At 28.4% G+C, this 15262-nt stretch overlaps 2 protein-coding genes across 2 annotated transcripts; both read right to left on the reverse strand.

Moving 5' to 3' along the window:
- Positions 1–946, reverse strand: LOC107896057 (uncharacterized). The gene has a single exon (XM_016821207.2). It carries the CDS (start codon positions 809–811, stop codon positions 239–241), a length of 573 nt encoding a protein of 190 aa, XP_016676696.1. The 5' UTR covers positions 812–946; the 3' UTR covers positions 1–238.
- A 4593-nt stretch (positions 947–5539) lies between these two features.
- LOC107897094 (monoacylglycerol lipase) lies at positions 5540–8597 on the reverse strand. The gene is made up of 7 exons (XM_041115752.1): positions 8093–8597; positions 7895–7933; positions 7717–7787; positions 7554–7618; positions 7108–7197; positions 6935–7027; positions 5540–6253 (listed from the first exon to the last, which is right to left on the reverse strand). Exons 1-7 carry the CDS (start codon positions 8485–8487, stop codon positions 5834–5836), a joined length of 1173 nt encoding a protein of 390 aa, XP_040971686.1. The 5' UTR covers positions 8488–8597; the 3' UTR covers positions 5540–5833.
- Positions 8598–15262: the final 6665 nt, after the last annotated feature.

A 15262-nucleotide genomic window follows, 5' to 3' on the forward strand; every position in this document is an offset into this window, starting at 1 on the left:
TTTCTTAATTGCAAAGTTTCATATCCATTACTTAAATACAAAATACCCAGCATCAAATCTGAGTTAAAAATGAAAAAGAAAACCAAAGGGACAAAGATAGCAGGAAAGAACAACTTTGTCGTTAAAAACCTTCGCTGAAATGTTACATATGTTACATATCTGTTCAATTTGTTTCCCCTAAAGATCAAAGGATCAACATATATATAAACTTCCAAAATTATAGAATTTTTTAGGGTTTTTAGCCATAGTAATCGGTTGCTTCCATGACAGCCAACCATTTCTGCAACCTTAGTTGCGTATAAAAGCTTTGAATAAACTCCTCAGCCGCTTCATCTACACGGTATTCATCCTCATCATCTTCATGATCCTTCAACACCAATGGAAACTCCCTACTAATATGCACTCTCCTTCCTTTTAATGGCTTCGGCGACACGTAATCACCCGAATCTCTACACCCCATTGCTCCCAAAACCACACCGTCTCGCCCCCGAGGCCGCCCTGCGTAGTAACGGTAACGGGCGGCAGCTTTTCGCTTTCTGCCATTGAAGGGGACGTAAGGTTGATGCGACGGACTTGTACGGCAGCTGAACTCGTACTCCATTGGTGATACGAAGGAAAGATGCACGTCACGTGACCTGCAACTCAGTGATGCCTCGTTTAATGCTTTTCCCACGATCTTCCCACGTTTCATTAAGAATTGAAGGTCGTCAAGCACTAGCTTGCCCTTTGAGAACCCTTTTCTTATCATGAATACACTTAAACGAGCCAAGTTAGATAGCTTCTTGGTGATAAAGGGTGGGCTTGGTTCCATATCTAGAGGAAGACTTTAGGGTTTTCTTTTTTGGCTTTGTTGTAGGAGAAGAGTTGGAGAAGATTAGGGTTTATATTTATTGGAAAGAAATTTGGAAAAGTTGATGAGTGTACTGTTTTGGGTGGTGTATGTCATGATTACTTGACTTTGCTTTTCTATTGGCTTTTTTTGTTGATTATGTTTCTTTGTCCTCAACCATGAGAGTTTGGAATTATTTATTCAAAAGTGGTTTTTAATTTAATGCCTCCACTTCTAAAAGGAGTTTGATTTCGATTGAAATTGACCAACTGAGTATTGTTTTTTTTACTATCATTTCACCATCATGGTTGCCAATGAGAAGGAAATGATGAAAAAGAATCTTGCCTGTAATCATATTGTTTTACATGAAATTTTACGGCAAAAGATAATGATATTTGTTTGTCTTTTTGGTAATTGGATAGGATGAATGGGCTCGTTTTGCGAGTTAAGAGGAGGTTGAAGTTGGTATTTTGAGACGTTATCTAATGTTTTAAGTAAGTAAAAGATGTAGTCTGAGCAAAGAAGCAAAACAAATTAGGCTAACAGTAAAATTGATAGTATAGAAAGGAGGTCATAGTTGGGTATTTGTATTGATCGGTCGTCTAGCCATCTTAGTATGTTGGTTTGTCGAGTGATCAAGCTGTTTTCCCTACCCGAAGTAAGGAAGCCATACAATTTAGGCTAGTAATAAAACTGAGAGTATAGAGAGAGAGAGAAAGGTGGTCGAGAGGCTACTTGGAGACTATTAATTGATCGGTCGTTTGCCTAGAGATTAGTCTGTTGGCCCTGCTGTCTAGAAATGTTGACGCGTTTGTTTACTTAGTGATCAATTTGTTAACTCTACAACCTCAGATGCACAGAGTCCTTTCTAATAAGATTGATGCTTATAGTTGTCCTAGGTGGCTAGCTCTTGGGTTAACATCTTGCCAAGCAGAGTGCTTGATGCCCTATGAGCTTAAACATTTTTTGAGCTATGGCCTACTTTAGTATTAAGCTATAGCTTTACTTATAAGTTGAAATAACAATATTATATATTCAACTTAAAATAAATAAGAGATTCCATCTGAATATAAAATTATAAATAATTCAAAATTTTAACCGATAATATTTTTGAAACCCTAAATCCCAAATCACAATTCTCATGATAAACATATCAGCTGTTTCATGCCAGTAGTTTGAAATTTAGGTGTGTATTAAAGATAAGTTGGAAGGGAAAGAAAGAAAAGATGGAAAGTTAATTCCATGGACCAACTAATATTAGTGGGAAAGTGTGAAAAAGAAGGAAAGATACAGGCGATTCGTTATGTATTTATTATTATTTGTTAAAGTTAGGTGTAAACCCTACTTTATATCCTTACACTATACAATACAAATTAAAAAATTAGCTTTTTCTTTAGTTTATTAACTAATGGGTTTCATAATGATTACACAAGCTAGGATCCTATGGACAGGCTTATTAATCCCTGGCTAGTGGATTGCAGAAAATAAATGACAGGTTTATTTGCAATTGAAGGAATTATGGCTTTTATTTGTACACAAGCATGCTAATGTTATTTTGCTTTATGTATGTGGAATTGGGGCATTGGGGGTGTAAGGGATGTTGATTCCTTTACATCATAATTTAGGCTGGATACTGATAATGAGAGGTTTATTTTGATGTGAGGATTAGGAATGGTAATGTTTTTTTTTAATGTAAAATTTTGAGTTTTAATATGTTAATCTACTTTCAAATTCATTTATTATATGCATTATATCTAAGTAGAGAATGAATTGTATGAAACTGTGATTCTACGTCATCCTTATTCCTTTTTAATAGGAGAATGACAAATCAGATCAGCTTTTCCCTCCCGAAAAATACTAAAAATGAGGAGGAAAAATCTGATTTGTCATTCTCTTATTGGAAACGAATAGGAATAACGTGAAATCATAGTTTTATACAATTCTTTCTCTATTCGACTATTATCATTTAAGTTAATTAAATTATCTATCAAATATTCAAATATGTTAAATGTTAAATTATCTGTTGGATATTCAAATATGCTAAATATTTGTATTTGGTAAGTACAAAAATATTTTTTTCAAATAAAAAATTTTGAAAAATAAAACAGATAATGGACTCAAATATTTTAATTTGAACTCATTATTTACAAAAATAAAATAAATTTAAATATCCATTATCCAAATTCATTGTTCGTAAATATAAAGTGAATTCGAATAATGAATATTTAAAGAATAATATATCTACATCCACTCTAAATTAGTTACGGATTAAAACATTTGAATTCACAAATAATAAGTCCAACATCCATAAATATTTCAAGCTACACTATCCATTGCCAATTTGCATCCTTGGTAAGGATATTGCTAGATTGTACAATGTTAGAAGAGAGTTGTGCTGCTTTGGGCTTGCTTCAAGGCTTAAAGTTAGATGTTGCTTGATAACTTAAATTTAAGTGTTGGAAAATTAAGTACTAGAATTTTTACTTCTAAATTTTATAAGTGTTAGAATATATATAAAAAAGTTTTTGATAAATTTAGTAAAATATAAGTAGATAAAAATAAATAATAAATTTAAAATTTTTTTATTTATTAGTTTTAATGTTATTAATATAACATTTTATATTATTTGGATGGTGGAGGTTTAGCTTATGGTTGTTGCTGCATAGAAACTAATACCGACTGAAATTGTGCATTTTGTGAATGAAGATTCGCATTTTGCTCCCAAACCTGTATATGTTGTGATTGAAGTATCGTATTATGTTCCTAAAGTAGCACATTTTGTACTTGTATTTCCTCCATCTTTCTCCTATCTTCATCTTTTTCGGCTTGCATCCTTTTCATTCTTCCTTTGACTTCATCCAGCTCTTTGGCTATTTTGTGAAAAAGTATTTCATTAAGAGCCAAATCTGAAGAACTGAAATGGAGTCAGACCTATTTCGGAAGTTTGCACTCGTCCATTCCTCTTCAGTCCAAACACTTCAATAATAACTCGACTTTCAAGTTTTTATGCATCCAATGAAGTCCCATCTAGTGCAGCATCTTAGGGTGATTTAAAAAACAATTCAAGTTCAAGAGTTAAAAAGAGATAAAAAATTAAAAAGATGACTAAAATGATCTTTTTATAAAATTAGAGGGTCAAATAAGTCATTATATATTTTTTAACTACATATGAAAAATAAGCAAGACTATGAACATGGCAAAGTGGCATGGCACCATATTTTTTCTATATATTATATAACAATGGTCAAGTTTCAATTTTGATCTTTATACTATACTCAAATTTAAGATTTAATCTTTATACTCCAACTTCTTCACATAATTGGTACCTCAACTTTTACATTGCATTAGTTAGCTCAACATTCTTTATTTTGATTAAAATGATTATGTAATTTTTAAGAGTTATTAACACCATTAAAAATATTTATCAAATTCATGTCTATTGCAATTTTTTTTTGGTTACACAGTTACTGTATGAGCATTTTTTTTAAAAAAAATTCAAGTTGCTAGTCCAATGAATTTAGTAAAAAAATCTAATTGTGTTAACAATTGAATTTAAATTTTCAAATTTAAAAAATAGAAAGACTAATTTAAAAAAAATAAAAATATGAAGATTAAATTCTAAATACACAAAGAGTATAGAGATTTGAAGTGTATTTCAACCTTCAAATTTTACTTTATAATTTAATTAAAAATAATTAATCCAACTCGAAGTATGATAAAAAAAAAGATATTATTTTAATGTTGAACCCTCAATAGAGTGTTATTTAAAAAAAATAATTTATAGACCCAAGTATTTGGAGGTCATTTCCGTTGAATTGGCAGCAAGTAATGGTTAACTGATTGGACACTCTCAATGCTGCTACTTCCCAAAGCTTAAATGGTGGGCCAAGGTTTCTATTTATATGAAAGGCTATAGCAGCAGCAACTTTCACAAATGGGTATCTGATTTTATAATATATATATATGTACACATCATCGGATTATCTATTCTTATCGTTGATATATTATAAAATATTTAGAATTTATATTAATAATTTTTTAACATTAATTTCATTATAAATTTTTATAATATACATTTTTTATGATATGATACAATACAAACTATTTATAATCCCTCTCTAACCCTTAAATGGGAGGATAATACGTTTCAGCCTACTCGAATTTATGTCCTCTTACACTAACAATAATATTGATACTAATCGAGTTACAACTCAAACAACAAATTATATTAATATTCATATATATACTTATAATTTAATTTGAATATATATAAAAAAAAAAACTTATTTCAATTTCTTCGAATGGTTAGTATTCAAAATTTCTTTTAAAAAGTTTGAAACGATAATGACAATGGCACGCCCGTTAACTTAGGCTTTATTTCTTATTTTTTATGCATTAAAATAAAATAAAATTCTTCAAAATAAACTTTACAAAAAGAAGTTGGCTTATAATTCAAACTTTCACAACGATGTGGTCCACTAATTTTAATAATATAAGCATAATACAAAATACATAAATATCAAATTATATACATATAATATTATATGTTGTACTTTTCATAATATATAATTATATATGTTTAAAGATTAAATTGATAGAATTTATAAATATGAAGAATTAAATTTATTGAATTACTTAGAATTCAGAATATGTAAGTATTGAAGACTAAATAAGTTATTGTATCTGTTAGAAAAAAAAAAGTCATATCAATAACCAAAATAGAAATGATGTAAAATATTAGTGAGTAAATTGAATATCCAAATATGCAGCACCCCTTAACCCAAAAACTAAAGCTTTGCATAGCCAGTAACAATCACAAACGCCAACCCATAGAATGAAAAAAATTTAGACATCAACCTCCATATATATAACATCTGAATATGGTTACAGATTTCATTATAAACCTCAACCCTGAAACCAACTTTGTAAAAACATCTACACGTGCTTTCTAAAAAGAAAAGGGAACACTTAAATCTATCCTGATTACCAGAGGCAATCAATCTTTTAATATCTGCCACTGCCATCTAATCTCTTCTCCATCCAGTCAATTATATCCTGCCCTATTTCTTCACGTTCCGGTTCGAACAGAAGGTCGTGCAAGAAGCCGTCGTAGAGCCTTATGTCTTTGAACTTAGAGGCCGCTTCGATGTATAAATCCTGGGAGGCAAGTGGATCAGTGACTTTGTCTGCGGTTCCATGAAGAACGAAGAATGGGACCGTCACAGACTTGAAGTTTTGCATCAAGTATGATGAAATGCGTAGTATTTCGTGCCCTGTTCGGACCCTTATTGGACCGGTGTAGACCAAGGGGTCGGAGTACTTGGCCAGTAGTGCAGCAGGGTCCCTCGAAACTGGGATGCCCCTCTTGTTTGCACCTTTGAATTGGAGCTTGGGGACAACCAGAGAAAAAAGGGGAGCAACAGCCTACGTGTAGACAAAATGTACAAAATTCAACATGGAGAAAAAAGAGATGCACTTTGTCATAGGCAACTGAATTAATACCACTCCCATTCTTATTCTATATACAATATGTCACCGAATAGTATGACTATATCCTAGCATTATCAAATGGAAAAAGAAAAAGGTTATACAAACCCAAAGAAACTCACACTTACCATAATATACATGACATCAACATCATATACAGTTATCGAATCCTGGTCCAGCTTAATATATGAACTTCAAATTTTGACGTGCCCATCCACAGTTTTAAATAGTTAAACTCAAGCCTATTTATGTTTGTTCATATTATTTTAAATTTTTATTTTTATTTAATGCTTACTAATTTTATTTTTTTCTTTTATTAAAATTTTAAGCATAAACTACTTAAATATTTTTTTAATGTTTACATTATAATATATTATGTTTAATATTCATATGATATAAATTTCATAGTGTATAAAAATAAAATAAACATAATATATTATAAAATAAAAAAACGAGGTAAACCAAACCAAATTTGAACCTTAAATATTAAAGCTCAAGCCAACTACTTTTAAACCCAAACCCATTTTGTCAAAACTTTAATCCCCAAATAAAACTCAAGCGGCAAGTAAGGCATGATTTAGCACAAATATAAACCAAGAACAAGAAGCAGCAACTGACCCTAACAATGGGATGTGCTGGCCTAACACGCAGGGCTGGAGATGTCAGCACAATTCCCTCCACCATTTCTTCAATATGAGGATATGAAGCTGCCTGCAATGTTGCACCCTTCTTACCTCAACAGTTTCAGTTCATAACAGAGTTGCTTAAACCTAATACATAGATAAGAGTACCTTTAGAACCACAGCTCCACCAGTTGAGTGGCCAAAAAGGAAGCAAGGTACACCTGGGTTCTCTGTTTTGATCTTTTCCAAGAAAAACCCCTGAAGTAAGACAAGAGACAGTGCTTAACACCAAAAACTTGAAACCCTAATCCTAAAATGACCCAAACCAAAAACAATTCAACCCAAAACTACCGGAAATCAAAATAACCCAAAATTGAATATCCTGAACCCTAAATCTTAAACCCTAAAATGACACAGATATGAGATGACCCGGCTGGAAAACGGTAATGAATCAGAATATTTTAAAGCCTAAATGAAACCGAACCGAATTTACCTAATCTGAAATCAATCTGACCCGCCAAGGTCTAGGTTCATTAGTAAATGGTTTACCATCAAAGACAAATGCATCTCAAGTGCACATTGAAAGGATACAGGGCAACTGAATGAGAACTTACGGTATCTGCAACAACATGATCAAGTGAAGGAACATATCCATGCAATCCATCGCTACCACCATGACCTATATAGCGAGAAAAATTATTTCATTCACTACAAAACAAAGGAAAAGAAAAAAAACAAGGGCATAAACATAAACTACACTAGTGCTAAATTATGTACCTATCCAGTCCATGGCATATACACCATAGCGGCAAGAAGTTAGTTGCTTAGCAAATTGAGTATACCTTCCACTGTAAATGAACACCCCCCATGAAACAGAACATGAGAAAGAAATTGAAATTCTTAAAAAGAAACTGAAATATGTTCATGGGGATCAATTAATAAATTATTATTTTACCTATGCTCATTCAGGCCGTGTATAATGATCAAAATTCCCCTAAAATTAACAAAACAAGAAGCACTTAGGAGGAGATACTAGAGTGAAGCAAAAAGGCAAACATAATGAAGGCAACTACAAGAAAGGAAAGAATCATTCTCATTAAGAAAGAAAGAAAAAGATTTAACTTTGAAAAAAGGAAAATTAATGTTTCTTTACTTCAATTCATCGACGGCCGGCAACCAAGATCGGCAAAACAAGGCATTTCTTCGGACCCCAAAAAACAGGGACGTGCCCCATCGACACCGGACCTCTCCGTCGGCGGTTTCGAACCCCATGTCCCAACCCTCCGCTAAAGCTCTCCTTCTCAACGTGTCCTCCTCTTCCCGCCTCCATACCGACCTCCGCCTCGCGGTTTTAGCCTGCAACTGCGGCGCCTCATCGGCAGCTCCGACCGCCGTCTGGCGTCGGCGAGGGAAGAGGAAGAGGAGGAGGTACAGTATTATTGATTGAAGGAAAATGAGCGGTATTCTTAGCGTTCTTAAGATGGGAATTATACGATTGCTTGCTCCCGACGTTAATTGCTCCATCCCCGTCTCCCCCGCCATTGACATGGCAGAGAAAGAAAAATAAATAAAATAAAATAAAACTTCGTTAAAAATGGAAAATAATGAAAAATTAAGTATTACGTATATATGATAAGAAGGAGAACGAAGAAAAAACCGATAGTGTTGGGATTCAGTTGGGATATTTATAGCGCGCGGGGTGGTTTTCGGACAAGGAAACTAATAAAAAGGTTTAATTATAGTTTTGATCTTTCTATTATGCTGAAATTAAATATTTAGCCTTTTTATTTTTTTATCAAAATAATCCATCTATTTTAATTTCCCTTATTATAATATTATTACATCTAATTTGATATTGATTTTAAAATTTTTAATTTAAGATTTAAGTGTTAAGTATTACGGTCAAAAAATGATTTTAAGAATATAAAATATTAATTTTAAAGATGATATTGCAAAGTTAATTTATTATAAGTTGAACATAGTTGATTGAATTTTCACGTCATCTATTATTAACATTAAATAAGAAGAGATTGAATTATATTGAATTAAAGTAGAATGATTAAAGTTTTAATTTCAACCTAATATAGGGACTAAAATCAGAATTAGGCCGAAACAGAAACCAAAATTAACTGCGGTCTGTAACGTGGAATTTTATGATTGAGTGGTGGATACGATTTGAATTTTGTAAGCAAGACACACGGTGATGATATGGCGCGTGCGTTTCATCATGGGAATAGGAAAGTGAAAATCTGGTTTAAATTCAATTAAAAGTGGAACTAAAAAAGTCAAGGTTACACAACTCGACATTCCGCGTAGCCAGCTTGATGGCTTGGCTTCGAGCCGATTGAGTTCTAAGGGGAATTTGATTGAATCATTGAACAAAATCCTTTTTAGGTGAACTGCATTTTATTTTTAATTATGTTTAATAATAATTTTAGTTTTAAGCCTTTATTGGTTTGATTCCCATAAAATTTAATGCTAACATACATGTATCCACTTCTATGTAATCTAAATTGTGATAAGAAAAAAATAAAATTATGTAATCTAAAAAAATAACATTACTTAATAAAAGAAAAATAATTTTTAATTTTCAAGATAACGGTTAAAAATAAATTTTTTTAATAAAGACGACAAAAATATTTATTTGACAAATCAAATAAATCAATCAATTCTTGTGTATTATTGAATATTGATACATCCTAAGCTTTCATACTTTTACTCTCACTTTTTTCTTCTATTGCAAAGCATAAACATTATTATTAGTATCCTAGAATACAAATTGTGATGCTTTCATCTTTTATCTTGTATGAAGCCTAATTCAGTTCAAACACTCTAACCTTCTTCTCAAGCTTTTCTTAAAAATGACATAACAATTTATTAGAATAATAAAAATTGTAAGTGAATTATTATTCTTTTGTAATTTGAAGTTTAAAGGCAACCAAACCAAGTCATACGTGTGAAGTTTGAACACTAAAAGCTAAGCCAGCCAATGGCACCATGCGGCTAGAGGTTATGAGGCAATTGTATTTGTTCCGCAAGCCCACACGACGTAAATTCTTTTTGAGCCTCGCAACTTCGCTTCAGCATCGTCCCCGCGTGTCATTCTTGAACGCAAGCTCCGCAATCACACACAAAAAAATTTTGTGAAATAATTATAGTTAAATTACACAATTTTTCACTAAATTATGGGTGAGTTTTACTTTGGTCACTTGATTAAAAAACGTTACAATTTGGTCATTAAACTATTTTAAATTTTTTATTTAAGTCACTAGACTGTTAAAATCTGTGCTATATGGCTTTTTCTATTTGCACGGCCTGCACAAATCAAAAGCTCTTTTTCTCCTTCTCTTTTACAATTTGGTTTTTTTTTATGAAACAATTTTGAACGTCATAAGTTAAAAATCTGCAAACTAAAATTCACACAGTTTTTTCCTCTGATCTCCGACATTGACTCTCAAATAGACTTAAATCTAAGATGTGTTCTTTTACTCATCAATGAACACCGATTCACTGTATCGATCGTCTCGCTGGAGGAACTTTGAAAGAAAAACTTAATAATTCAATAACTTAAATAAAAACTTTCGAATAGTTCAGTGACTAAATTATAACTTTTTTTAATTAAGTGATCAAAAAAAAATTACCGATAATTTATTAACTAATAAGGTACTTTACTCATAATTATATCACATCAGTATAAATTATTTTTTATTTAAATTTTATTAAATGTGAGAATAAGTGTGATAATGTGATAAAATTTGAAAGAAAAACCTGTTTGACGGAATGTGATTGTTTAATACAAACCTTTTAAAGTTAACTTATTATTTTATTACTTGAGAATTGTTATGACACCACCTTATCGAAATGGATATATATGGCTAGTTTAATAATGTTTTTGAAATGTGTTTTTACGAAATGTTGTAGAAAAATATTTTTAAGAAGTATTTTTAATGAGTTTAGTTAAGATTTGAGTATTTAGCATTGCTATCAAAAAGTACTTTTGAGAAATAAAATGTTCATTTTAGACATGATATTATCAAGTAACAAATATGTATTTAAATAATATTCAAATTAGTTAATATTATTATATTTTATTAAAAATATAAAAAAAAGTATAACTTGTTGTTAATATTTTAATGTATTAAGTATAATTCTTAAATATTTTTAAGTAATAAATATTAATTATTTATAAAATTTAATTAGAATATATAAACTATATTTTACATATTTAAATATAACCATTAAATATTTTTAATTAGATATTAACACATTTGTATTATTTAAAAAATATTTTTTTATTTTTAATTATTGATTTTAATATATTTGTAATTAATTAAGCACCAAGAAAAAAATAAAGAAAAATACTATGTTGTTGGAAGGGTGAAAAAGTAATTAAGCAAAAAAAATGTTTTTGGTTTTTTGGTAGAGGAAAAGCTAAAAATTTAGCTTCTCCTTTTTCAAAAGTAAAAAATTTTAACCAAAAGTAATTTGTTCAGCACAACTTTTTTTTTCCTGGAATGCTTTTCAAGCCAAAAATATTTTTATAAGCACTACTAAACAAGCTCATAATTGTTGACATCGGCAGTGTTTACATCGTAATTGGTGTGGAAAGTTATTAGAATGTTAGAGTGAGAAGGTTGAAGTTGAATTTTAGTAGAGTATAGGTTATATATGTTGTGTATCGCAGGGAAAGTATTTATTGAGGGAAATTGGTTGGGTGTAGGTCTTAACTATCGAGTTCCTTATTTCATAGGTGGAGTGATAGAATAACATATGTGAATTAAAGGTGTTGTTAAAGTTGGCTTGAAAAGATTAAACAAGCATCCATCAAATCGGGATGTAATAGATTAATGAGTGTTATTAGGAACTCTTCCTTTTATATATCTTGAGAATTGTGAGAGCTTATTTGATGTGATAAGATGTTTAGACGAATTATTCTACTTTCTTAATAATGCCATGAGGCTAAACTTCACCATATTCTTATAATATAGGCCTAAAGTATAATAAATAAATATATATATATATTAATAATAAATTTTACAAATTTGTATAAATTAGAATTATTTATTACATTTATAACATATAAAAAGATTATATGAAAAATGTTAAAATTTAAATAAATAGAAATTTGATTGAATTAATTCCAACCACTTAATCGATCCATTATATATATATATATTATAAACATCCATTATAAAAGTTTAGACTTACAATAGTTTATAATTTCACTGAAATCAATTAATGAAAATTTGATTTGATTATTATTAATTGTAGTGACCAATTGAAGACCTTTAAAAGAGTTTGATTTGGACAAAGTAAAAGCATGGAGATTTTTATTTTCTCAAAAGAAACACCATATATATATATAACTAGTAAAGTATTATATGAATAAAGAATATAAATAATTTCCTTTAAAAAAATATATAAAAAATTGTAGTGGACCATGAGAAACATAAACACAGTTAACTAAGATGTATTTAATTTTAAGGAAATTAGTGAATTGTGGCAATGCGAATTTTTATAGCAAATCATTTTTGCCCTTATTTTCCTAACTTTGCCTTCCAACTATCTTATGTTATTTTATAGACCTTGATCAATTTATTAGTAATAATAGGCATATATTATTCCAAAACTCCATTCATGTTTGTGTTTTTATAGGATATCAAAGTCAATAAATGATTTTTTAAAATAAAAAACTATTTAAAAGCAACTAAAATTTTAAGAATTGAATCCATGGTTGATGAAGATCTTACATAAAATCTTTCATTGCCATTTAAATTCATAAACAATTCATTTGTTATATAATATTCTTTTTCTTTTTTTATAGTAGAAGGAATTAATAGGAGTTGTAATTTGGGATTGATTTAAATTGAAGACAATTATTCAATTAATATTTATAATATTAATCGTAATTTGAAATGTTATTTTGTTGGTGGATTGAATTACACGTGAAGTGATTAAAAAACTTATATTTCATTTTTTAATTAATACTAATTTCAATTTTAAAGTTGGATCTTAAAAAATACCTCACACCTTTATAAAAGTACTATTTTTTTCATAGATGTAATAATTGAAATAGATTTTTCATAATATTACATTAGCAAAATAATTAATAGAGCTGTGTTTGATTCGATCTGAAAATTTCGAGATACAATTCATTTATTAAATAACAAGTTGAATCCGTATTAAATTTAAAATCTACGCATAACCTAAAATATCTTATTTTTTTATTTTTCAACATTAATAAATCTATCCTCTTTTAATTATGATTTTTTCCGATAATTTTTTTTTATGTAAAATCTGTTTGTATAGTATAACAGATGGAATAATTAAGAAAGCAGCACATAATTTTTAAAGCTGTTTAGACATAATTTCCACTTATTATTGCTCTTTTGTCTTATATGTGAAAAAGGAAGGCATATTAATGGATGATCCAAAATGAAGTTGCCAACCACTTATGGTGACAACAACATCCTTTTCTCCCCTCTGCCCTAACTTTATACTGACATTCTTGGGAGTGTAACAAAGAGCCTCAATAATTATTTTAATTAGTGAGAGAAATATATTTAGCTTTTTCTTTAACCTGCTAAATAAAAACGATAAAGCAATATATATATTTAGTTACTAAATTTAATAATTTTTAATTTCTTTTTATCTAAATTAATCTTAAAATTTAAGATTTTTTTCAATTTTAGTTCATGTGATTGATGTAACATTTTAATATTATACAACGTTATCACTTAAAAATATAATTTTTTTTTAAAAAATAAAAAATTGACATAATCTAACTTTAAAGTGTTACGTCATCACAAAGATTAAAAAAAAATTGTCAAGTTTTCAAAATGTGGATCAAAACAATTTTAAAAGATTAAATTGAAAAAATCACCAAGTTGAAGGACTAAACATTATTTTATCTCTAAATAAAAATATTTAAAGTAATAAATTAACGGATGAAAGAAGCTATAAATTTCTGTATTTTTCATAAATTTAAAATTTAGTCCCTGTATTTATATTTAGGAATTTAATTTATTTATTTTTTATATTTCAAAATTTAGGTTGAATTGTAAATACTATTAAAATTATTTTAAATTTAGGTTGTTTATGAAGTTTCTTGGTTTCAAAGTAAGTATTTTTATTCTTTTAAAAGGTTATGTCAACAAATTTAATTAAATAAATTTAATAATATTAAAATTTAAATTTAAATTTTAAAATATAAAAAAATAAAATATAAATTCTTTAAAATAAAATTGAAAAATTAAAACCTTTAGTAAAATAGGTTGAATTGATAAGGGAAAAGAGAAAACGTCACTGTCTTTCAGCTATTTTAGGCAGGAGAATGAGAGACTAAAATGCGTTTTTGAAAAATAAAAATTAATGATTTTTTCGCACTTCAATTTTAAAGAAAAATTGTTTTAGTTGAAATCATTCAAAATTAATGGAAAAGTTGATGTTTATTAATTTTATTAACTTGACAATTCATGTTATGTGTATACCACATTAGCAATTAATTAATTTTTTAAAAATTATTTTTATAATTTTTATATTTTTAATAATTTATAATTTATAAAATATTTTTAAATTTTTAAATTTTTAAAAATTAATTAATTATTGATGTGACCCCTCCATGACAATTCACGTGTATGTCAAGTCAACAAATGTTAATTTTTTCATCTATTTTGAAATGATTTGTTTAACAAAGCAAGTTTAAGAGCTAAGAAAGATGAAAAATTAAATAGATAACTAAAATTATTTCTTATTAAAGTTAGAGGGGCAAATAAATCATTATACCAAAAAAATGGAATAAAATGTAATTTCATTAGCCGCGTTTCTCTGTCAATTTCACTAATTTTGTTAAGAAATTTTAAATTTAACTTTTAAAAAATATATATTTTGTCATTTGACGTATTTTAAAAATCCAAATAATTTATATTTAGTTAAATTTTTTGTTAATCATTATATTTGTATAGAATTTGAGATTTAATTCTTATACTTTAAGAGTTAAATTTTCAATCCTTTTTATTTTTTTCGATTTAAAAATTCTAGTCTAATTATTATTGCGTTAGTAGTTTTTGTCAAAATTTGTCAATTTTGCATTTTTTTTGCTAATCATATCTCACATCATATGAGGACAATCTAATCAAAATTTTAACTTGATAAAATTTGACAAAAATACTTACAATTTTAATAATTAAATTGATATTTTTAAATAAAAAATAAGAGAACATAATTTTTTTAGTTTTAATTTTGCAAAATATAAAGGCTAACAACATAATTAACCTTTGCATTTAAATAAATTATTTTAAAATTTTTAAAATTTTTTGAATTG

Source organism: Gossypium hirsutum, chromosome A06 (genome assembly GCF_007990345.1).
Source record: "Gossypium hirsutum isolate 1008001.06 chromosome A06, Gossypium_hirsutum_v2.1, whole genome shotgun sequence".
NCBI lineage: Eukaryota > Viridiplantae > Streptophyta > Magnoliopsida > Malvales > Malvaceae > Gossypium > Gossypium hirsutum.

Bases quoted from the DNA above. Each gene is read 5' to 3' on its own strand.
- LOC107896057 (XM_016821207.2), bottom strand. From the start codon at position 811: ATGGAACCAAGCCCACCCTTTATCACCAAGAAGCTATCTAACTTGGCT.
- LOC107897094 (XM_041115752.1), bottom strand. From the start codon at position 8,487: ATGTCAATGGCGGGGGAGACGGGGATGGAGCAATTAACGTCGGGAGCA. The intron at 7,934-8,092 runs GTAAAGAAACAT...TGTTAATTTTAG, and splicing joins CCGGCCGTCGATGAATTGAA to GGGAATTTTGATCATTATAC. The intron at 7,028-7,107 runs GTACTCTTATCT...GCAACATTGCAG, and splicing joins GTGGAGCTGTGGTTCTAAAG to GCAGCTTCATATCCTCATAT.